General features: G+C 43.1%; 1 protein-coding gene across 14 annotated transcripts in view; it reads right to left on the bottom strand.

Moving 5' to 3' along the window:
• cacna1aa (calcium channel, voltage-dependent, P/Q type, alpha 1A subunit, a) overlaps positions 1–22,740 on the bottom strand; it is a 78,488-nt gene that overhangs the window by 17,380 nt on the left and 38,368 nt on the right. For 8 of the 14 annotated variants that reach the window (XM_070980718.1, XM_070980711.1, XM_070980708.1 and 5 more), the window contains 19 exons: positions 22,101–22,732; positions 21,577–21,926; positions 21,327–21,462; positions 20,882–21,011; positions 20,375–20,434; positions 20,105–20,211; positions 13,800–13,899; positions 13,489–13,649; positions 13,047–13,187; positions 12,754–12,955; positions 12,458–12,622; positions 11,938–12,048; positions 10,190–10,273; positions 6,804–6,920; positions 6,529–6,594; positions 5,923–6,020; positions 5,669–5,819; positions 4,911–5,038; positions 3,334–3,430 (listed from right to left, as the gene is read on the bottom strand). In XM_070980718.1, coding sequence (XP_070836819.1) covers positions 3,334–3,430; positions 4,911–5,038; positions 5,669–5,819; positions 5,923–6,020; positions 6,529–6,594; positions 6,804–6,920; positions 10,190–10,273; positions 11,938–12,048; positions 12,458–12,622; positions 12,754–12,955; positions 13,047–13,187; positions 13,489–13,649; positions 13,800–13,899; positions 20,105–20,211; positions 20,375–20,434; positions 20,882–21,011; positions 21,327–21,462; positions 21,577–21,926; positions 22,101–22,732 — 3,036 coding nt within the window. Of the gene's footprint in view, positions 1–2,282; positions 2,380–3,333; positions 3,431–4,910; positions 5,039–5,668; positions 5,820–5,922; positions 6,021–6,528; positions 6,595–6,803; positions 6,921–8,507; positions 8,511–10,189; positions 10,274–11,937; positions 12,049–12,457; positions 12,623–12,753; positions 12,956–13,046; positions 13,188–13,488; positions 13,650–13,799; positions 13,900–20,104; positions 20,212–20,374; positions 20,435–20,881; positions 21,012–21,326; positions 21,463–21,576; positions 21,927–22,100; positions 22,733–22,740 lie in introns of all 14 variants that reach the window. The other 6 variants (XM_070980714.1, XM_070980713.1, XM_070980712.1 and 3 more) reach the window with 2 other exon arrangements.

Here is a 22,740-nt window from a genome sequence, read left to right on the forward strand (position 1 = left end):
AATGATAGAGCAACTAGCTCTATCGCTAATGTGTCTGATGTCTAATGTGTGAAAAATGGGAACAGACTCAGAGGGTTAATAGGTGAGAGAGAGCAGCATTCCTTGGAAAAAGATAGAAGAAGACGCACAAAAAAATGGCCAGCATGGGAGTGTTGTTTTGATGCTAAAATGCTAAATGATTGTTCAGGTGAACATAATCCAGGTATATGTAGGAAATATGAGGTAAAAAGAAATATTTCTTCTGTCAGAAAATAGATATAATAAGAGTTGAGAGAGAAAGCTTAAGGGGAAGAGATGATAGAGAAATACAAATCAATAGGTTAATAGGTTGTGAGTGGAGCATGTAAAGAGAAAAAGTGGGCAAAAATAGACAAATAAAAGACAAAACAATGCGAAAAAAAAAAGAGAAAGAAACATCACTACACTTAGTTGGCTGTAAGAAAGCAGTCCTGCCTGAAAGCTCTGCCGTCTCTAATCAGGACAGAGACGATCGAAAGCTAAAAGCAGTGGAGCTGGATTGGTCATTGTTCTGTGGACTGGTTGGAAAATCAAAGGGAAGGTTTGGATTTCTCTCATTGGCAAGGTGCTTAGGGGAAGTGGGAGGGGAGGTAAGGCATAAATACAGAGATGGTGAACTTCTGAAAAACTGTTCCAGTAATCATTACCCTGGGCCAGTTTAAGATGTCAGGGACGTTTTGCCAAAACCATGAATGTAAAAGCATGGCAGGTTGTTCGGCAGAGGGATTCAGGATCCATCTTTTAGTTCAGGGAGGAGGCTTTTAGGAAAAATGTTTAAAATCAAGAGAATGAGGAGAGAAAGAGAGCATCTTAAGTGAGGTGGGGGTTGAAAAAAGAGAGAGAGAGACAGAGCTAGAGGTGCAAAAACCTGGGTCAAATAGTGCATTTTAGTGCAGGTAGCAATCGTTTTTAGTGGAATTAAGAGATCGTAGATGGAGATTTCTCATGAAAAATTAGTTTGGTATACTTTTCTTGACTGACAACTTCTCCAACAGATTATAAACTGCACCATTGCCAGTACTACTTGACCCCAGGTCTGCTGGAGAGGGGGAAGGGAGTTGGATAAAGCAATGGTTCAATGGAGTGATCTCCTGGGCCTACAGGCTGTTTGGCCGGCTGCCCCCTGAGGCACACAGTGATCTGCCAATGACGTTTCATGAGACTGTTGTGTTGATCACAAGAGGTGTTACAGGAACACGTGGTCACATAAAGGTAAATTTGTTGTTATCATTCCGTGCATTTCCATTCTGATAACAATTTGTGTAAGATTTAGTGTATCTGTGCGGATTATATGACAAACAGGGGTCTGTGTATGAGGTTGGTGGTGGTGGTTATCGGCCATGCAGGAGGCAGGTGAGGGAGTGTATATGTGTGGGGAGGGGAGCAATATGCAGAGATGGGGGGGGGCTGGAAACAGAATAGAACTGCATTGACGACAGAACCAAAGGACAAAGAGAAGATTGGACTTGCTGATAGAAAAGGCTGCTCGGGGGCTTGGAGCTGCTACATGAAGGGTAACGGAAAAAGAACTGCTTCTGTATGGCAACCAAAGGCTCTCTGAGGAAAACACATCACTGACACAAGCCTTTCTGCTCTCTCTACCATCAGAATTAACAGATAACATCCATGTGTGTGTTCATATGGCTTAATTCTGCTGTGTGTTTGTGCGCACCCGTGTGTGAGTGTGTTCGTGTGTGTGTCTGCCCCATCCACAGGACGGAACGAGTCAGAGGACGTAAGTCTAGCGGACCTTCCAAGCCCTGCTGCACACGCATGTTTCTGTGTAAGAGTGTGTGTGTTTAGCAGTGTCTACATGTGTGAAATGTTTGTCTCGTGAATTCATATCTTAACGTTTTTTTTGGATTCATAAATAAGTGCATTCACGTCGACACTAATGTGACATCATTGATTATAACGCATGTTTGTGTAAATGAGCTTGTGCGTCCATCATACACGGCGCAAAAGAGCTGAGAAGGTCCCTCTTTTCGTCCCCTCCTGTGGATACACCCCCCAGCCTAACCCTTCATCCTAATTGTCTTGCTACCTCCACCCGCCGATCCCACACCACCACACAACGCCACAACACTGATCAGCCCACCCCGACTTTCCACGAAAAAAGAAACAGAAACAGAACCAAAGAAACGACGACACTAAAGTTTACACCACGTTGAGCGCTTAAATCCCTGGCCCCTCCCCTCCTGGACCCCCCAAAATCCCCCCCAACACCCATAGGAGACTCGGGTTAAGATGTGGTCCTTTCTGACCTTGTAGGCCACCCGTGCTGGACACCTCTTCCCAAGGCCTAGTGGAGGACACATGTGCCTCAGCATGTCATACATTTCCCTGCAACTGATCCTGCCACTGCATCATCAGCCAGTGCCACCACCCCAGTCACAAAAGCACAAAAAAAGGGGAGATGGAGACGTCGAGAGAGGGGGAGAGAGAGAGAGAGAGAAGAGGGGAGAAAAAGATTCAGTGAGAGAGATTGAGGAGACGATTGATTAGAGTTGAAAAGGAAGAAGGGGGAAGAAGAGGTAAAAAGACCAAAACAAAGTAAAAGAACAAAACAACAGAAAGACAAGGTTATTGGGCTGATTCGGAGAGACTGTTGCCATGTGGCTCCTCTATGAGTTACAGTGCTCTCTAACAGTTGGTCATGTGAAAAAAAGAGGGGGAGGAAATGACACAGGGAAGGGAGACAACAGAAGGAAGATCAGGACTGGACTTTGAGAGGTAAAGATCTGTTGAAATATCAGAAGATAATTCTGTGCAAGCAGGACATATGTGTATGTGTATGTGTATATGTATGTATGTGTGATTGCAAAGAAGAGCAGGGCAGAGCTTGACAGCAGGCATCAAGCTGCTCCTGCTCGGATGGGGAGAGAGGGGTGGAAGAGGAAGGGGTGTCAATGCAGTTTCTGTCTTTCCCCCAACCCCCAAAAAACCAAGAACAATGCAACACTACAGTGGGCAACCGTAGCTTGCTACATTATAGCCATGGCTCCACAGCAAGCAAAAGAAAAGAATACTCAGAACAGAAGAAAAAAAAATTTTACAATGTGGTAAAAACTTCTCAATGTTGATCTTTTTTTTCCATTTCACTTAGTGCATTTCACATGCTTCTCTGGGTGTCTGCATTGTCCCGCACATTCTCTCAGCAGTTCAGAATGCAAGTCGATAATGGTGGAAAAGAAATTGTAAAATTGAAATGAAAAAAAGAAAAAAAAAAACATATATAAAGCAGCATTCACTCCATTCCTGGATGCTGTGGCTAGCAAGAGTGGTTGAGAGATTTTGTTTGAATGGAAGTCAAACCTTGCAGGCCACCCTATGGGGGCATTTCTTGCCTAAGCCGAGAGGCGGGTCGATAACTCGTAATAAACTGTACATGTCCTTATAATGAATGCGCCCGCTGCAAGAAGAATACAGGGGAGTTAAGAAACACACACGTACACACAAGAAAAAACACACACACATCCAGAAAGAAGAGAGAACATTGGGAGGAAGAGCACAAGATTGACAAATACACAGTATCTGAAAATACTCAACAATATGTTTACTGTAAATAACAGAGTCTATAGATACCTGAATAGACCTACACACACACACACACACACACACACACACACACACACACACACACACACACACACACACACACACACACACACACACACACACACACACACACACACACACACACACACACACACACACTTTATGCACTTCACTCGTGCCACACATTGGTAAATGCGGTCCTCTCTCTTCCCCTGCTCCTCATCCTTAATTTGGTAGCCTTTTCCTTTCCCTGACTGGATGTGTGTAATTAAGGAATTGAGTAGAAAAGCATGTGGTTGGTAAACAGCTAAATGCTTAATAGCTGCTTGTAGAGCGCAGATTCACTCCCTCTTAAATATGTGTTCAATGTCAGCCGTGTGTCTTTGTTCCCTGTCTTCTGTTTCCCGCACAACAGTGTCCATGTTATAGTCAGGAAGGCGGGGTTGCAAATAGTTAGTTTCAAGAAAGGGAAAACATTTTATACATCAGTTATCTTGCTATCTATTGCATTAGATAACCTGCAATCAGCTATTTAAATCTCTCTTTCATTTTTCCAACCATCATTTTCTCCCTGATTTCAGTCTTTTATCTGTCTTCTCCTCCTTCTATTCTTATTTTCTATTCTTCCTCCTTTTCTTAACCACTTTCAGTGTTTAGAGCAGTCTACGTACACTCTACAGGACAGCAAGAGGGCAACACACAGGCACTGGAATACAGATACCATGAAACGTAGCATGTCTACAGTAGACATTTAGCTTTGTATGGGGTATAGACGTTTTTTTAGCAGTATGCAGATTCCAGGAGAGGGAAGAGGTTTGGGAAGGGGTGGGAGGTAATTCATGACAGTTTACAGCAAAGAGGAGGAAGGGGAGGAGGAGGAGGGAGGGGTTGTACGGCGTGAGAGAGATAACCAGATGCCTGATGAGGTTATACTCAGATCCGTTACAGCCCCCTTGCAGCTCTTTCACTAGAAAATTCTGCTTTATTAACCAGTTGACACCCCCGTTTCGCTCATTTTCCATCTATTTCTAGACAACGGGAAACACCTCGTGCTGATGTTTTGCACAATAAAAAAACACAGTTTTGCATTATTAAGAAGCTATTGATTTCATTAATTGCTCTGTTTGAACTAGCATATCAAAACAAGGAATATATAGGTGTTCTGTGGTTTCATGTGGACTAGTGGAGCAAACAAAACCAGGAATGTGACAGATTTCTAGATAGAACTTCTTAATCATAAAAGGTGTATCACCTCAGTGCTAAGGCCTGTCAAATTTCTGTTGCGTATCTGTATGTGTGTACGTGCACCTGAGTGCGTGCACATTACCACTCACCAGGCTGCAGGATCATATTCGGCCCATATCCTGACATACTCATCCAGGTGGTGAGGTCCCAGTATGGATGAATCTCTGGTCAGGTACTCAAAGTTGTCCATGATGACGGCTACAAACAGATTCAGCATCTACACACGTGCGCACATGAACACACACGAACGCACATACACACAAGTGCATAATTTAATTTAGCTTCAAATGAATTCCCATTTGAAAGCAGAGAGCAGAGAAGCTGGCTGGAGCTTGAGGTTCAGCCCTGAGAGGTAATGAAGGCCATATCACACAGATACTTTAACCTTTCATTTTTTTCTTTGCCCATTGTTAGCAGCTTCACAGCAGTGACAAGGCACTTTCCTATTAACAAGCTCACCACACCACACTTTTTCTTTCTTGACAATCGCCATGATACACATCATTGATGACATGTCAGTGTGTCATGTTCAGGGACCACCTGGAAAGTCGTGTTCGTCGACTATTTTATATTGTCTTTTTTTTTCTATCACAGACAAAGTAGTTGCTGTCCAGAGAATTTTTTAATTTCTGGGCTGCTTTCTCTGTATTTATGAATTGCCTCACAGGCTGGATCAAATGGTCTCGTGGGACGCATATGGCCTGCAGGCCGGACGTTTCCCACCGCTGGTTTAGATTAAAGACAAAATGGGCGTGGACTCTTGCGATTTGCAGTATCTTGCTGAAGGCATCACGTTGACATAACAGGGTGCAGATGCGGGTGTTGGGATTATGTTGTGTGCACTCACCAGGAATGAACAGAAGAAGATGAAGGAGACGAAGTAGAGGTAGGCAAACTGGCTGCCACACTCTGGGTCTGTATTCCCTGACAGGGGGTCACACTCCTTACCCCCCAGACATGCCAGCATGATCTCGTGCCAGGCCTCTCCCGTTGCACTCCTAAAACACACAAACATTTCCTTGAGTTTTGAGGCATTTGAAGTATAAACTGTAAGAGGTTACATTTTTGTGGTTGCACACGCATATATTCACTCATAAGCACCTGAAGAGGAGCATGAGAGCCTGTATGAAGGTCCTGAAGTTGTTGTGCTGGTTGATGGCACTGTCTCCATCCTCTTCAATAGCAATATTCCCAAACAGCTGTTGAATAAAATCACATTGTTAACACTGAAAACCAGACTTCAGTTGTTCATCAGTGACCTTTCTGGCCAGAGTTAAAGGACTAGTGTGTCGGATTTAGTGAGACTGCAACCTCAGCCTCCCCTTCCAAGTGTGTAGGTGAACCTACAGAGGCCACTAAAAAGGCAAAAAGAAACATTTAGCACTCACAAATAAAGAGCTTGACTCCTTTTTTCAGGTGATCGTACACAAAAGAAAACATATTAATGAATATATGATTCCCTTTCTGCCAACAGATCCCCCTAAATCCTACACACTCGTCCTTTAATACCCTAAAAACCTTTGCTGCACACACGTCATCGTCAATTATCATCCTCCTCCTCCCATTATGCACCAAATCCTTATGACCACTATCATCATCCTCATTCTCCTTTTCACCGTCCTCCTCCTTATTATCATTATCCTATAAAATATATTTAATGTATCCCAAAAGCACTATAGCAATTTTTAGGTTGAGGCTCTCACCCACCTGCATCCCAATGATGGCGTAAATGAAGAACAGCATGGCAATGAGGAGGCAGACATAAGGTAGTGCCTGAGGAGAGACACATTAATCTTTTGGTATTAAGTTTGATACTCTTACATACCACACTGCGCGTGAAGTACAAGACTGCAACTAGGCATCCTGCATGTGTATATGCACACAGTACTGGAAATGTTTATTTAGGTAAATGCGACAAATGTGAATGCATATGCATAATGCTATGATTTCTGTGTGTATTATGCTGGAGATTGAGTATAAACCTTGAAGGACTGAACGAAGGTCCAGAGCAAGATGCGGATGGTTTCTCCCTGCCTCAGCAGCTTGATGAGACGAGCTGCTCTGAACAGCCTCAGGAAACTTAGGTTGATGAAATTATTCTACAGTACAGCCACAACATAACCACAGAGAAATGGAGACAGAAACAGAAAGAGAGACAGCAAGAGAGGTGGTGTAGAAAGGTTTAGGATTGAATGTTGAAAGGTAGTAAAAGAAAACGGGAACAGGAAACAGAGGAAGGTGAACAGGTGGGGAAAGGAGGGTAAAATGATTTGGGGTTGGAATAAAGGGAAAGAGTAGTTAGTTTAAGTGCAAAATGTGCAAACTATTTTCCTTAGACAACCAAAACATAAAGAAATGAGAGGAAAAACATGTCAAACTCAAACTGAGGGAGATTCAAACTCAATACAAATAAAAGTACCAGGAGCCAAACAAGTCAAAGCAAACCAAACTCAAATCAGCAAGGCTCCAACAAGCTTTTCATATCCATGAAGTTAGACAAAACCAAACCAAACAACACAGGGGGAAGGAAATCATCCAAATCTAACTAGTTTCATCCAATTGGGTTACGCAGCAGTAATTGTGTTAGGAATGGTGAGTAGTTCAAGTGCAGGGATGTCAGGACATTTCCTCAGAAAGACAACCAAATGCACTAATTCTCTCAAGGCAAAAGATGCAGTATTTCAACATGAAGCAAGCCCACAGCATGCAGATCTGCACTGATACAAGGCACACCGGTAAAGCTAATGGCAGCTGATGCACCATCCCATAGGATTGGCTGCCAAAGTCATGTGACATTCTGTAGAGATGTCACAGCCAGATAAGAGCAAGAGGGTGGTTGAAGGACCGACTAAGGTAATTAAAAGTGAATTTCTTTCAGTTTATGTATTTTAAATTTCACCAGTGTGATTATGTGACTGACAAACTATTGATTGATTTGAATCAATTTGTATTTGTTCATTTTTCAAAATTACAAATTATTCTAATCAATTAACGTGAAATTGGCAGAGTTCTTCAACCACACATCACAGGACAGAACAAATATTGCAGCTGAAGTGCAACTGACGTGAGGCTTTAAGTGCTCAAAAGGGACTGGCAGCAGGCACATGCAGGTTTCATCTACAATACATTGCTCTGTGTGTGTGTGCATATGTATGCGTGTGTGTGTGTGTGCGTGTGTGTGTGTGTGTGTGTGTGCGTGTGTGTGTGTGTGTGTGTGTGTGTGTGTGTGTGTGTGTGTGTGTGTGTGTGTGTGTGTGTGTGTGTGTGTGCATGCAAGGGGCAGCATGCATCACTTGTTCTCTCTGCCAGGGGCAAAGCTTTGGATCCACTCTGTCATTACTGGAAACACCCTCCCAGTCACTGTCATATGTGTGAGTGTGTATGTGTCTACATATGTGCATACAGCAAATGGCTAATCTAATGGATATGCAGCAGTCTTATCCAGTTCATACAATCCTATCCTTTACAAACTGAGCACTAGTTTTCAGGAAAGCATGTACAGTATGAATAGGATTTATGGCTGAATACAATATATCAAATGAACAGTGATGGTAGAGAGGTTAGTAAACTTCAAATGAAAATTTAACAAATTTAGACCTCAGCTGAGGGTTGTGGGGGTCAAGCAAAACATGCACATTGCAGTTAAAACAAATGCAGTAAAATAATATCTCCAAAAAATTACAAACCATCTACATGTGGATGTTGCAGACATATGGTTTATAGCGGCAAATTTTTGGATTTTTGGTTGGTTCGGAGAACAACCAGAGATTGACCAAGCCGGTTGTCATGGGTGGACACAGAGGATTCATAGTGCATTTTGATTGGACGGAATCGCAGGAAGTAGTTGGTGTTGGGGGGAGAAGGGGGTGGGGCGGAGTAGATTACAGGAGATCATCATTAAGTTTGTGGACGTTTTAAAGAAAGCATGTAAAAAGATAAAAACAAGAAAGAAATCAACAGTCAATACAAAGATAAGTTAGCACAACAGCAGCTTCCTGTCTGAAGACTGTACATACATACAGCAGAGATACCAATGATCCAGACAGCAGGGGATTGTTGGAAAAATGTATAATGTATAAGCACTTTAATAAAGACCAACCAGTCAGTTTAATATTTATCAAAATCTTGCAGGTGCATCAATTTAAACTTTAAGAGGGCTTGAATCAATGGTATCCCTTCCTCCTCAGGCAGGTAAAGTGTGTAGGTCACAAAATTTTCTAAGGGCTATGCAGCTACTGAATACAGTCTAGCAAATACTGTTTCTTGAGTACACATTTATCGCTTTGGATTAAAGATATTCAAGCAGTTGATACATATTTTATATACAGTATATGTAACCCATTCTTTACAGATCTACCTGTAATTCTGCAGGAGTTAAACATTTTAAGGCAACACTTAAAGTGTGTGCAGACAGAAGATGAAGCAGATTTTCACCTTGCATTATTCTCGTGGGTCACTCGCTTCAAACAACCCACAGATCTGTATACTTGTGAAACAGATTTAGAAATGCCCAGGATAAGCATGAATATTTTTGCTCCAGTTGAAATACTTTGTATGTGTAATGTGACCATTTGCATCCTCACATCTAAAAAACCGACTCATGCTCTGTCTGAACACACCTTTAGAATAATTTGTAGGTAAAAAATGTTACAAAATCGACACTCTCCCAGATACATGCACTAACATATGCACACTTATACATATCAGCTATTTCATGGTCATGTGCTCCCTCACTCTGGCTAATAAATTACCCATTTCACATGATTATAGGTAAAGCAACCTTGTTGGGAAAGTATAACTGATGATGGGTGTCACTACATTAGCCATTTTTAGGCAATTTAATGCCTGTGTAGTAATAATGTAATACTGGACACAGAAGTTAATCTAGATCTTCATCTGGCTCTTCAAGACTTCAGCTACAGTTACTAACAGATGTCTAATGCAACTGCAAAGCCACCTGAGATGCAATCAGATAATCTGATTGGCTCCTCGGGTTGCTTACAGAAGCTGTGCAGTGGCTGACTACAGAGCATCAGCTCAGCGCTGGCTAGCTGGAGTCTGGTCTCTCCTTGTCCCACCAACTGGGACAATTATATAAGACTTTCAAGAGACGTTCATGCATGACTGAGCAATGCGAGACTCAACAGTGGCCACTAACTCATGCTCTCCCCTAACTCCTTGTCTTGTCTACTGTATGCTTTTTAGACAATGTGACAGATGTATAAGCCCATAGACACACGCTGGAGCTCAGCACACATGCTCAACAAACATACACTGAACAAACATTGCTAATACAGCATCATGTTGGTTTGTTTACAGTTTTGACTCCTTACTACAGTGCTCGCATCTACGGATCCCTGCTACTTACCCCAAGCTCCGTAACCAGGATGTCAGTAATGCTGCCCAGAACTGTCACACAATCAAAAATATTCCAGGCATCTTTGAAATAATTCTGTGAACAAAAGAAGAGAAGAAAGAGGAGAGAGGGAGGGATAGAGAAGACGGAGGAAGGATGAGGCGGAAATGGAGAAGATGAGAGGGAATGAGACCATAAAATGTAAAGAAACAGAAGTGGCAGGGGTACAAAGGAAAAGACAGACCAAATGTTTACAGAGAAATGGAGCATAGACACACCACATTGAAATACGGGAGGATTGAAGTGCAAAACGCAGAAAGAAAATGAAGAGTGAGACAATGGGAGAAATAAATAGCGAGACAGAGAAAGTCAGACAGAAAGAGAAAGAGTACAAGAAAGTGAAAGAAAAGACATGTCAGCGTCCGACAGGAACAAGAAGAAATTAGATAAGACAAATGGACCATCGGTGATGGCATGTTGGATGGATGCCAGCAGACAAGCTGGGGACAACTTGTACTGCATCAGAACACTACGCCAGCCATTGAACTTCACATGCTGCAAACCGCCACATATCATAAACCAAACCAACAGAAGTCATCCTGAATTCCTTCCAGTTGCTCATAAAGAGTATCATAACCTTCTCCTATATGCAATTAACTCCATCCATACATCTGCGCAAACACATTTATCCACAGATATACGTAATTATAGATGCTTTGATGTTTGCTTTAAAGGGAGAGAGACTCAAAGAGAAAGAGGGATAGTGAAGCTGATGATTGAGGGCTGCTTCCTTTGCTCTCCTACATACTGCTTGCAGCCAAACTGTGCATTAGACAAGTGGAGGGAAAGGAAGAGAGAGCAAGGGAGGCGGCTATTAGAATAAACCACCTTGACAAACACACACACACACACGCACACACACACACACGTCTCTGAGGCCTGGCATTATTTGTATGTATGATTGTGCATGCTCAGTGTGAGTCTGAGTGCACTTTCCCAGATTCAAATCCCATCCTGCTTAATCTCCACCCTCTCTGTAATCTTTGCTTCTCTCTTTTACCGCCTATCTGTCATTCACTCTCGTTCTTCTAATTACTGTATTACCATCCCCCCTCTGTCCTGTATCTCCTCCCAACATTCATCCTCAAACTATCTCCTCTATCCATTTTTTCTTTGTCCGCCTTCCTCCCATTCCTCTGCAGCGCTGATGACTGCACACTTTACTGCTGACTTCTGGCACTTTCCTATTTCTTTGCATTTTCTTCCCTATAATAGCTCATTATTTCCCCACAGTTTCTCCTTGAATATGTACACAAGAATGCACAGACAGACAATGTGTCCTAATGTTACGAAATAATGAATGGAGATGCACTGAAGACCTCTAACACATGAAACAGAGTGTCATTTAATTTACCGAATCCACTGTTTTCTACGTCTTAGTCTCCTTTAGCACGCTGCCTTGGTTATCAGGCATGCGGGAATATTGAATCTTACTGTTCTCAGCAAAATTGCTTATTGTAGCTATATAGCTATTAATATAACACAACATCGAGCCGTTTTCATGGGCAGTAAGTTAAGAGTGGATTTCAGACAAGTGGATGTACACTAAATTTTAGGTGTTCCTCTATTGTCTCACTATTATACACAGCCAGATAGCCAATAATTAATAATCTATGTGGACACAGTGATACCATGCAATAACTGATTTTAGAGCAGTACATCTTCACTACCCACAAACCCACACATGCACAGACACTCACCAGTGCTCCAAAGGCGATGATCTTGAGTACACACTCCATGGAGAAGAGGGAGGTAAACACTATGTTCAGGTTGGCTAACACAGCCTCGTAGGTTGTAGAAGCTCCATCATACTATAAACAAACACACACGCACGCAGCACACACATTCATACCAACAAAACAGTGTGCAAATACAAGAGAATGGAGTGCCATACACACAGATATGTGTGCGTTAATGTAGACATGTGCGAAGACACAAACACACAGGGCACAGACACAGCCAGGGACGGAAAGGAGGAGGAAGAGTATGAAGAAATAAAGAGACACACAGTTCACCCAATGGAGTCAGACGTATTCATTACATTTGTTTCTATCACAGAAAATAGTGTACACAACCCAATGTTTATGTTTTGTCACTGAGGGGGAGACACCAAGAGATGAAGTTACAAAGAGAGAGAGATGTTAACTTCAGCAGTCAGTGGTTAGTGTATTTTTGATGTGAGTTTATGTTAACGTGTGCATTACGTTAGCTTTTTTTTACCTTCATCATTAGCACAACCGTGTTGAGTGCGATCATTGCCATGATAGTATACTCAAATGGCGGCGACACCACAAACTCCCACATTCGATATTGGAAGCTCAGCTTGTTCTGTGGCATGTGGCGTGTCAGGGGCCTGGCATTGATGGCAAAGTCTATACAGGCTCTCTGCAAAAAAACCACAGGAAATAAGTTTAGTTCTCATCCTGCCAGTTACAGTCATCCTTCTTCCTGCCTTCCGGTCAACCTCTAAATGCTCTTTATCTCCATCCTCCTTTTCTCCCTTAATCCTTTCGCACCTCGTTCTTTTCCAAACTGTAGTCCTCCATCATCTTGTCCCCTTGTTCCTGGAAGGTGATGATAATGAGAGCCACGAAGATATTGACGAAGAAGAAGGGGAAGACCACGAAGTACACCACGTAAAAGATGGACATCTCCATCCGGTACCCCGGGCTCGGGCCCTGATTCTCATAAGTCGCATCCACTGAATGCTTCAGCACCCTGCAGAGGACGAGAAAGCAACAGGGGAGGGTTATCGGTTGTCAGAGAGTATGCACGCTGCATTTGACTGCGCTTGTACACATATACTCACTGCGGCCACCCCTCTCCAGTAGACACGGTGAAGAGGGTGAGAAGGGCCCAAGCCACGTTGTCGTAGTGGAAATCGTACTTCTTCCACTCCCGCTTCTGCGCCTTCACTTCGTTATCACGTTCATACACCAGATACTCGCCCCTGAAATACCGCATAGCACATCATCAGCACAATGTGTAAAAGGGGGGGTTTGCTTTCAATTTTTTTAATGAAGTGTTTCTGAGTAGATGCTTAAGATGAACACATTAAGCCAGATTTATGTTTGACGCAGTGTCCCTGGCAAGAGGGTGCACTCGCCAAAAATGACATCACCGTGTCGCTCGCATTGAGCGCTAAAGCTCCACAAGTGGGCTTGGCGCGTAGTCGTGCAGCTGACTTTCTGCAACTTGGAGCACGCTGCAGTTTTCATTTCAAGATGGAGGCAGATGGGGTATTGCCTGACCTGCAGTCACGCTCAAACTCTTTGGATTCATCAGTGCAGTAAAAGAAGCGTCCCTTGAAGAGCTGCACAGCCACCACAGCGAAGATGAACATGAAGAGTAAGTAGACAATCAGGATGTTGAGCACATTCTTCAGAGAGTTCACCACACAGTCAAACACAGCCTGAGGAATGAGAAAGAGAAAAACAGAGGGCGAAGTGTTGGTTACTGTATGAAAGAGATACTGGATTTCATTTTTTTGCGTGCTTTTGTCATGAATTGTGGTGTCAAATGTTACTTGTGCTGCTGTACGAGTTTGTTTCTGTAAACATACCTTGAGTTTGGGAAGACGCTTAATAGTCTTCAGAGGTCGTAACACTCTCAGCACCCTCAGAGACTTGATAGTGCTGATGTCTTTTCCCTTACTGCTCCCCCTATACGTGCATAGAGACGCACACCAACACACATGCACGCACACACGCACGCACGCACGCACGCACACCAGCACACATGCCCGCACACACGCACGCACGCACACACACACACACATACACAGAGAGTCAGAAGGTTCAGGTGGATATGACAGGCTTAGTCCTCTCGATTCCAAAATGGCAGTGGGCAGCCATTCCTTGATGGTGTTTGTGTCCGAGTTAACTCAAAATGAGTAACTGCGTCTGGATTAAATAAATAGCAACACATGCAGCATTGCTATCATATTACACTTTAGCCTTATATCTAAGGGTGAGGCTAGCATTGTAGCTACATGCTAGAGTTAGGTGGTATTTTACAACTACATGCTATGGGAACAACTGACGTCATTCCTGTCTGAATGCTATCTAGTCACTACACTTGTTTCATACTTTGCAATGTATTTCAATGCTTTACAAAGTCGGCTTAAGCCTCGGCTTGCACATGCCCAGCTAATGGTGAAATACTTTCATGCGGCATTGAAACCTTGCTTTCCATGCTGCGATATTTTCTCGTTGAAGCAGCAGTTTGAATGATGGAGAAGTCTATTCTACACAGAGGCATTTGCAGAGAGAGTTTAGTCGTGGTCTCAGTGAGACATAAACAATGCCGTATTTTCTGTCAGCACAGCTGACTATAGGAGGCCTTGTTCGAGTGGTAACTTACAGTAAAGTGTATAGTTTCTCTCACTCTTTAAACTTTTAACGTAGTTCACAATTTTTTTAAAAAATGGTAAAAACTTAAACCGCCAAACTCTCTCTTTTGATGACTCAACCAGTGAATTTCTATCAACTCTAAACTACAACTCGGATAAGCTGGTTTCACAGCATTGTTCGAACAGCATGGAATCTTGTCTTGTTGGCCATTTTTTGCAAAGACAAAGATACTTTAATAAGCATTTCTTGATTGAAATGCTGAGCCAAAACTCCTTCTTTTTTCTTGGTACATGTGTGGAGAAAAAAGAAAAACCTTCTGTTTCAGTCGCACTGAACACTCTTCATAAAGTTTTTAAAAAATGAAGGACTGTAAGTGAGCCTGGCAGTTAATAAACTCACTATGCACGTTAGTACCAAGTTAATTGAAGTGACACAGGCATACTGTTTACTGAAATAACTGGTTAACTTCTCAGCATCATGAAAAAATTTAGGGCAGTTTAACTCTCTGCCCTGATTTTTCTAAATTCCTCACAGCTCAGGGTGACAACATTAAGGTCAGAGGTCACTGACAGTGATCCTTAGGGGAGAAAGCAGCTGTATTTACAGCTGCCTGCATCTTGCAGCTGTTATACCAGATGGTAGGCTGCTGGTTGTTGTGTGTGTGCGTGTGCATGTGTGAACCACTCGTAGGCTCACCTTTCTTTGCTGGAAAATTTCCCAGAAGTGTCCTTATAGGAACTTTTAATTTCAGTTCACACTCACTGTGTTAGTGATAATATTCTTTGATTTACTGATGATTAGCACAAAATATCCAATGTTACGTATCTACGTGATTCAGCTGAGGACCTGAACTTGAGGTTTAGCTGTGTTTGAGTCAGAGCTGTTCCATGGTGAACAATGGCAAAAAGGGAAGAATAGACAAGTATAGACGTCAACTGTGATGAGGAATGGATGATAAGGGAAAGAGATGTGTGATGAGAAGAACAGGCGCTGAGAGTGCAGAAGGAGAAAATGAGGGGGAAAAAGAGAGAGAACTTTACCCGCCGCCGCTGTTGGTGGTCCAAACGGAGAAATGAGAAAGGGGTGAGAGACAGCAAGACAAAGGGAGAGAGAGACAAAAGACAAAGGGTGGGAGAAAGAAACAGCATGGGACACAGAGAAAGGAGGGATTCTTGAGGGAAAACATCCATATGAGAGACAGAGAGAGAAAAAGAGAGAAGACAAGGCCTGCTTTCGATTAGATCAACCCTCCCACCCAGACGACTGTTACCAAGTCTAACACACACATGCACGTAAAAGCACACTGAAAATCAAGACGAAAAGTGAAACTGGAGCACAGGTCAGGTGTTGCGTCATGGAGTGACAACTGCTGGTACTATTGTATTAATTGCCAGTAATTGCATTAATAATTTAATTACATTTTATTCTTTGAGCTGAAACCTCATAAGTTACATCAGTGCTTAACGTACTGTTAATGAGAGCTGCTAGAAATGCAAGGTGCACGCAAACTCTTTTAAAAACACATAATGCCAACCTCAGCAAACATCGTCTGGTGAAAAAAACAAAAAAAAAAAAATTAAAAATGTCAAGGTGTATGTTTAAGCTAACCAACTCGTCCAGCGTCTCTGCGTCGGGAGCCTGTCTGGACATAAAGCTCAGGCCAGCTGCAGAAATGTGCAAGACAGTGGCAAAAGTGGTCCAAGACACCAGCAGCCCTCAGACCAGACTCATTGGATTAAAGGAGCGATAAACATCACCAATGAGGCTGCTGAGCCTTTCTGGAGTGCTGTTTGATTTCCACCAATTGAATTAAGGCACTATCTAGATGCGTGCAAGTCTGTTCTGACTGCTTCGGATCTCCCCATCAGCCATTAGTGTTGTTAACCCCTGTTGTAGTTAAATCTGACTTAATTGGTTCAACTGGCTTAATTTATTGTTTTGTTAGTTTATCGTCATGTTAACATACAGTATGTAACAGAATTGCCTGTAAAATTACAGTTTTCTTTCTCTGGTACTCATTTATTACTCATTATCACTTTAGTTTTCATCATTTGTGTAAAAATCGCTTGAAATTTGTTTAGTTGTCTGTGATTACTTGAGGTTTCAGGATTTTTGTCCACTAATTTTCACTCACTTTTGCCATTTCATCACTGCTTACATCTATATTGTCATCCATAGCTAACTCCCTGAGAATTTCCCTAATTTCCCTGAGAAGTTTAGACTTAGTCAAAGAGAGATGAAATACAGACACGTATAATGTTGACCCACATGTACATATGTGACACAAAGAGGTAAGAGGACGCAGAGTTAAGGACAGAGGCACGCAGATATACACACGAACAATAACACAGACACAACTAGAATTTAGGAGGAAGAGTGTTAGTGGAAGAACACACAAATAAAAAATGATTCAGAGAGAAGGACTGGAGCAAAAGCCAGTCTCACAGATAGGGAACCGCCACTAGAACCCTGGAGCACCTGCCAAGTTCATATAAGGACAAGCAATTTCTCATCTTCATGCTGGGCAGCAATCAGTAACACTGTGCTACTGTACAAAGCACTAGTCGGTGTACAAACTGCTTAAATTTCCTACATTACTGAAATTTAGTCAAAGATGGGCATGTACAGATGTCTCCAGTTTGTTTGTTAAAGCACCAAATTTCCATTCAAGGTGTGTATTTCATATTCCCACAGACAAGCCACAAAACCTGGATACAGTCAGACCGTGTTGAAACAGCACTCAGAACAGGTCCCTGAGAGCAAATCTTTCATTGATGCTGCAAAATCATCAATGGAGACCTCCACTGGAGAAGAGGCAGAGATACCAATTCACCTACTGACAATAGTCTTCATTTACCATTGTGCAATGCAGCCAAAGGACGTGAAATCAACAAAAAGAATGTATGAGGATCCAACCACAGGACAGTATTTTACAAGACTTCCTCAAAAACTGACAATGGTAATGATTTCTACTATAAGGTGATGAGATTGCTGGCCAGAAACTACAGTGGAGAAGCAGGCAATCATTGTTTTTTAACCCTAAATACCTGGTGGGGATATGTAACCGTACATTTTAAGAATGCATAGTTACTGTAATGAGCATAGTTAGAATGAGGTTAAAAGATATGGAGGGATGAGGAGGAAGAAGTACAAGAGATGTTGGGCGTCGCTCTGAACAGTGAAAGAGGTGAAGGGATGGACACAAAGAGCGAAGGAGGAAGAGGAGATCATTTTAAGGGGCAGCTGGGTATTTTAAGTCTTCTCAAGGTAACTTTAGGCCTTATTGCCATTCAGCTTCCACAAGATTTAAGGTGGTCTGAAAGCTGAGTGATCAGGACTAAACTGCGGACCAATGGAAAAACAGTTCAGAGGAGCACTGAAGGGACAGTGTAAGAGGATACCATGCTGGGAAAATGTTAAGCGGAGAGGTTTTCTTTGGTTTACACTTGGCAAACTTCCTATCAGCTTATGACTCAAAAGTCATCAAGAGTTAAGGCAGTACCAAGTATAGTTGATCAAAGGCATTATGGAGCATGCATTCAATTATTTCTGTCACTTTGCCATTTCCATGTTAATATACATGGATATGGAGATCCTGTGTGTATGGATACAGGCTATCCTCATGGACTGAGTATGAGTTAGTCTCAGTTTCATTTCAGTTCACTTGAATACTGTGTGAATAAAATTGTCTCAATTTTAGGAAATGTGTGGTAATTTATCTCTTCTTACTCTTCCAAGTCACATCTATTAGTCTCCACCAGCTACACCTGTACAAACTAATGCAATCCATCTTACGGGAGTTGTGTCAGACTGCATTATACTGAAATGCTACCTTTAGAAACAAGGTTTATTGCAGGGCTATTGTACTGGGACACATCTGATCGCACAGGTGTACAGTTGCCTGATGGCATAAACAGGTAACTCAGAGTTTGTTGCTATTTTATTGCTGCTGGGAAATGAAATGGGTGGAGTAACCCCCAGAGTCAGAGACGTCTTGGTGCCGTACAATATGAATGGAGCAAGCGTACCCAAACAAACTGGACTATGATCATTTACTGAAGCAAGGCAGTTAAATACTGTATGCAGCCCTGCATTACCAATACTTCATGCTCACAAAGCAAGATAAACAACAAAAAGCATACTACGTCTCTGGCATCCCACTTTCATGAAGCAACCTGCTGAATCTTTGGGGCCTGATGGAGTGTTTGAACATGATTTCATAAGATTGTAAAAACAAAATGTCAACATTCGTGGACGAAATACAGAAAATATCATAAATGGTAAGCAAATAGACCATTTTTGTAGTTAATACGCAAGCATGTCAGATTTTTATTCCGTCTTGAAAAATGCCAATGAATGTTGACATTTACAGCAAGCTAAAGTTGCGCTGAGCTCATAATGTGGCAGATTCGTTTTGAGGGAAATTACAAAGGGTCACTTACTTGCACAGAGAAAATGTGACAAGATCAGCATAAGCAGTAAATCCTTTTCTGATAGAAAAAAACAATATCCAACGGACAGAGTATCTTGATCTCCATGTGAGGACACTTCTTGAGTCTGCCACATCTACTATTTTAACACCCACCTTTCCCCATGCAGGTGTAACCCACACACAAGACCACAAAAGCTAAACATTTGCAGGGCATGTATGCACAGACTTGGTTGTTTCCTGGAAGTACAGAGTGGATTTTTAAAGGCATGAAACTAAAGCAATGCCACATTACATTTAACACTGACTGCAGTCCTGAAGCTCTGCTTCTCTTTATATTCTCCCCAACCATGTGAAAGCATGACAGCAAATCCCCAAATTCATAATTCATGCTTTGTACCCACCACACTGCTTGTAAAGCCCTAACTTTACCCACTTATGCAAATGTAACTGTATTTTATCCTCACAGTCATGCAGATTAAGTAGTGTTTAAAGTACCTGCTTTGCCGTGGAGTAGGGTGTGGAGATTTTTGGTTGCCAGTTCAGCAAGACCTGGCCTGGCTTTGCATGGGCCTGTAACTCTAGAACGCCCTGGCCACTAAAGGGTTACAGGTGCAAAGGGTGGTCCTCACCTCTCACAAGGGGAAGAGGAGGTGGACAGGAAGGGAATGCTGATTTTTTTTAAACATGTTGGGCACATGGGGTTGATGGAGGGGCTTAGAAAAGGCAGGACTGTGGGAGCATAGTTGAATGAGAGAGAAAAAGCAGAGGAAAGGGCCAAATGCAGAGGATTGGCCATTTGTAAGCATATGTAAGAAAAGGTTTAAGGGAGGAGAAGACAGGAGACTGGAGAAAGGATGAGAAGCTGAGAGAAAATGTGTGAGGCGGTATGAAATTAAAGAAGTTAGAGACAGAGGAGGAGGAAGGAGAGGCAGAGAGAGCCTGAACTGAGCCATGGATGAATAAAAAAGAACAAGGGATGCTGTACTCCAAGGTGCCAGTGAGGCAGTAAACAGACAGGAGAGGTGGAGGAGCAGCAAGTGGGGGAGAGAGGAGAGGACAGCGGGAGGTAGGAGGGAGACTTACGTGAAGGCGAAGGCCACCAGAGCACCACTAACCACTATAAAGTCAAGGATGTTCCACAAGTCCCGGAAATAAGAGCCCTGGTGCAAGACCAATCCCAGATCCACCATCTGCAGAAGAAGAGAAGGTGATTATGAAATGTAAACTCCCAGGAGATGGCTGTGTGATTTGGCCTTGCAGTGTGATATGAAAAGTGCGTGATTCTCATTTGGGCAAGGCTTCTCAATACTTCCGGAGGAACTTGATGATTCTTATTTCCAAACATTGTCTTACCTTTATCAGCATCTCAAAGGTGAACACTCCTGTGAAGACATAGTCGAAATAACGCAGCACCTGCACAAAGAGAAAGAGGGAATGATTTGCTGCTGCAACCAGCGAATGGAAAGAGTACGTACAGCATGATTCAGATGTCAACCAATCATTTTACTGCAGTGTAATGTATATATGTATATATTTCATATATTTTATTACCTGATATTACTGTTTTATTACTGTATTTTAATTATTAATTTACATAACATAATGTGAAAAATTGACAATTAAAATAATGGTGAGTATTTGATTGCTTGAATTATATGTTCCATGTGATACTATGTCAGATTTATTTATAAATTCACTGGTCCAGCTCCACACATGTAGCAGGCTGGAGTGATACTACAAAGAAGAAAACAACCAGCATATTAAATAAAAGCAAACGCAGACGGTATTGAAATAACATTATACACATAAAACATCAAGCAACAAAAGCACTGGTACACAAATGTACGTCGACTTTCTTACATTGTTGCGAGGGGATTCGGGCCAGACAGGGTCTTCTGCAGCTAGGGCAATACTGCTCATGGCAATGACCAGCAGGATGCACATCTCGAAATAGCGCAGGGTGCAGATGTAGTGACACGCCCGTCGAAACCTAGAAGCAGACAAGGACAATTTTTTTTCTTGTGCATTAGTGCTGTGCATACCATTAGGTCTGCTTTGTAAGTACAATGCTTTGCTTTCTATATCTGTATGCTTGTGTGTGTGTGTGTGTGTGTGTGTGTGTGTGTGTGTGTGTGTGTGTGTGCATGCACATGCAAGTGCTGTAACTGTGGCTTTATAGTAGATACATTTTCTATCCAGGATTCCGCGATGGGTGAATACCTCAACAATGCATTCCTGTGCGTGCCAGCCTATCTGGATTCACTGTGGGTGAGTGTGTGCATGTGTTTGTAACCATCCTACTCACGGGTTGGTGGTGGACAGGATGAACATGGAGCTGAAGGGAGGCATGGGCCTGGGTCCTCCTTCGCCTCCTTTCTCATCATCATCATCGTCCTTATCCTCCTTTGCAGGCAGAGGCTCCGTGTTGGCATTCTTGTTGACTGGATCAAAGAGGGAGAGACAAAAGGCAGGGAGCAAAGACGTTTGTTATTAAAGAGAACAGTTAAAGAAGAGACAAAATAACAATAAAAACAACACGTTCATTTTGCCCTTACCCTGCAACATGGCATTGGTGGATGGGAAAATTGGCATATCAACAGCTGTGTAGTCAGGGTGGGGCAGCCTGATGACACTATTGGCACAGTGATGTGCGATGCTCCCATAGCTATCTAACGTGACCAAACTCCCATGAGTGCCACTGTTAGCAAGATGGAGGGCAGATCCAAAGCCAGGGGCCACAGTATGGTTGGTAACCGGGTTAGGGTGAACCTCGCTGGTTGGGGTAGAGCCAGAGACCAGTTTGGTATTCATGAGGTTGTCCATATCCTCACTGTACTGGCTGTCCTGCCTGGAGAGGCTCCTCTGGATGGGCCGTGTAGTGGAGAGATTAGGGACACTGCAATCCCTAGAAAAAGAAGAGAAAGACAGGAGAGGTGGAGAGGACGTCCAGAGAAAGGTGTGACAGAAGCACAGACGAGAGAAGAGGAAAGAAATAATGAAGATAGACGTTTTGGATTAGAGGACAGAAAAATATCTTGGTCATTGTTTCAGGTGATACAGCAACGTGCGATGGACGTACTTCCTTCTGTGCTGGCACATCCTCTTCCCCTCGCCATCCACTTGGTTGCCATGGCGATTTCTTCTTGGCCTCCTCTCACTGCCTTCCCCGGCTCCCTCCTGCTCTCCCCCTTCTCCACCTCCATCAACCCCTTTGCTCTTATGCCTCCCTGTTTTTCCGGCTCCTCCTCCGCCATCCTCACCGTCTTCCGCACATTTTCGATGTGACCTGGGTTTCCTGTGTTCTGACTGCCCTCCCCCTCGGCTTCCACTCCGGGTGTGGTGATGGCGCCTGGACGGCCTCTCCTCCGAGCCTGGTCCAGGGATCACTGTGGCATCTAATCGCACATGTGAGGTGTGGTGGTGGTGCTCACCTTTGCGGCTACGCCTGCTCTCTGTGGACTCGCCCCGCTCCAAGGGAGGCCTGACTGGACACGAGCCTCCTCCACCACCCCCTCCTACTTGGCCACTGTGTTCGTGGAGGCGTGTTTGTCTGTGGAGCTCATCAGCAGGATGGTGCTGGCTGAAGCAAAGGTCTGAATTGTTTGCAGTGGTCTTGTTGGTGTTGTTGTTGCGGTTCTCATGGGGGTCGACCACCAAGGGTCGATCCAGGTGGGTCTTCATGTCTGGACGGATGTGACGTGAATAGTTCACCTGCAAGG

The sequence above is a fragment of the Chaetodon trifascialis genome, chromosome 15, assembly GCF_039877785.1.
Source record: "Chaetodon trifascialis isolate fChaTrf1 chromosome 15, fChaTrf1.hap1, whole genome shotgun sequence".
Taxonomy (NCBI): domain Eukaryota; kingdom Metazoa; phylum Chordata; class Actinopteri; order Chaetodontiformes; family Chaetodontidae; genus Chaetodon; species Chaetodon trifascialis.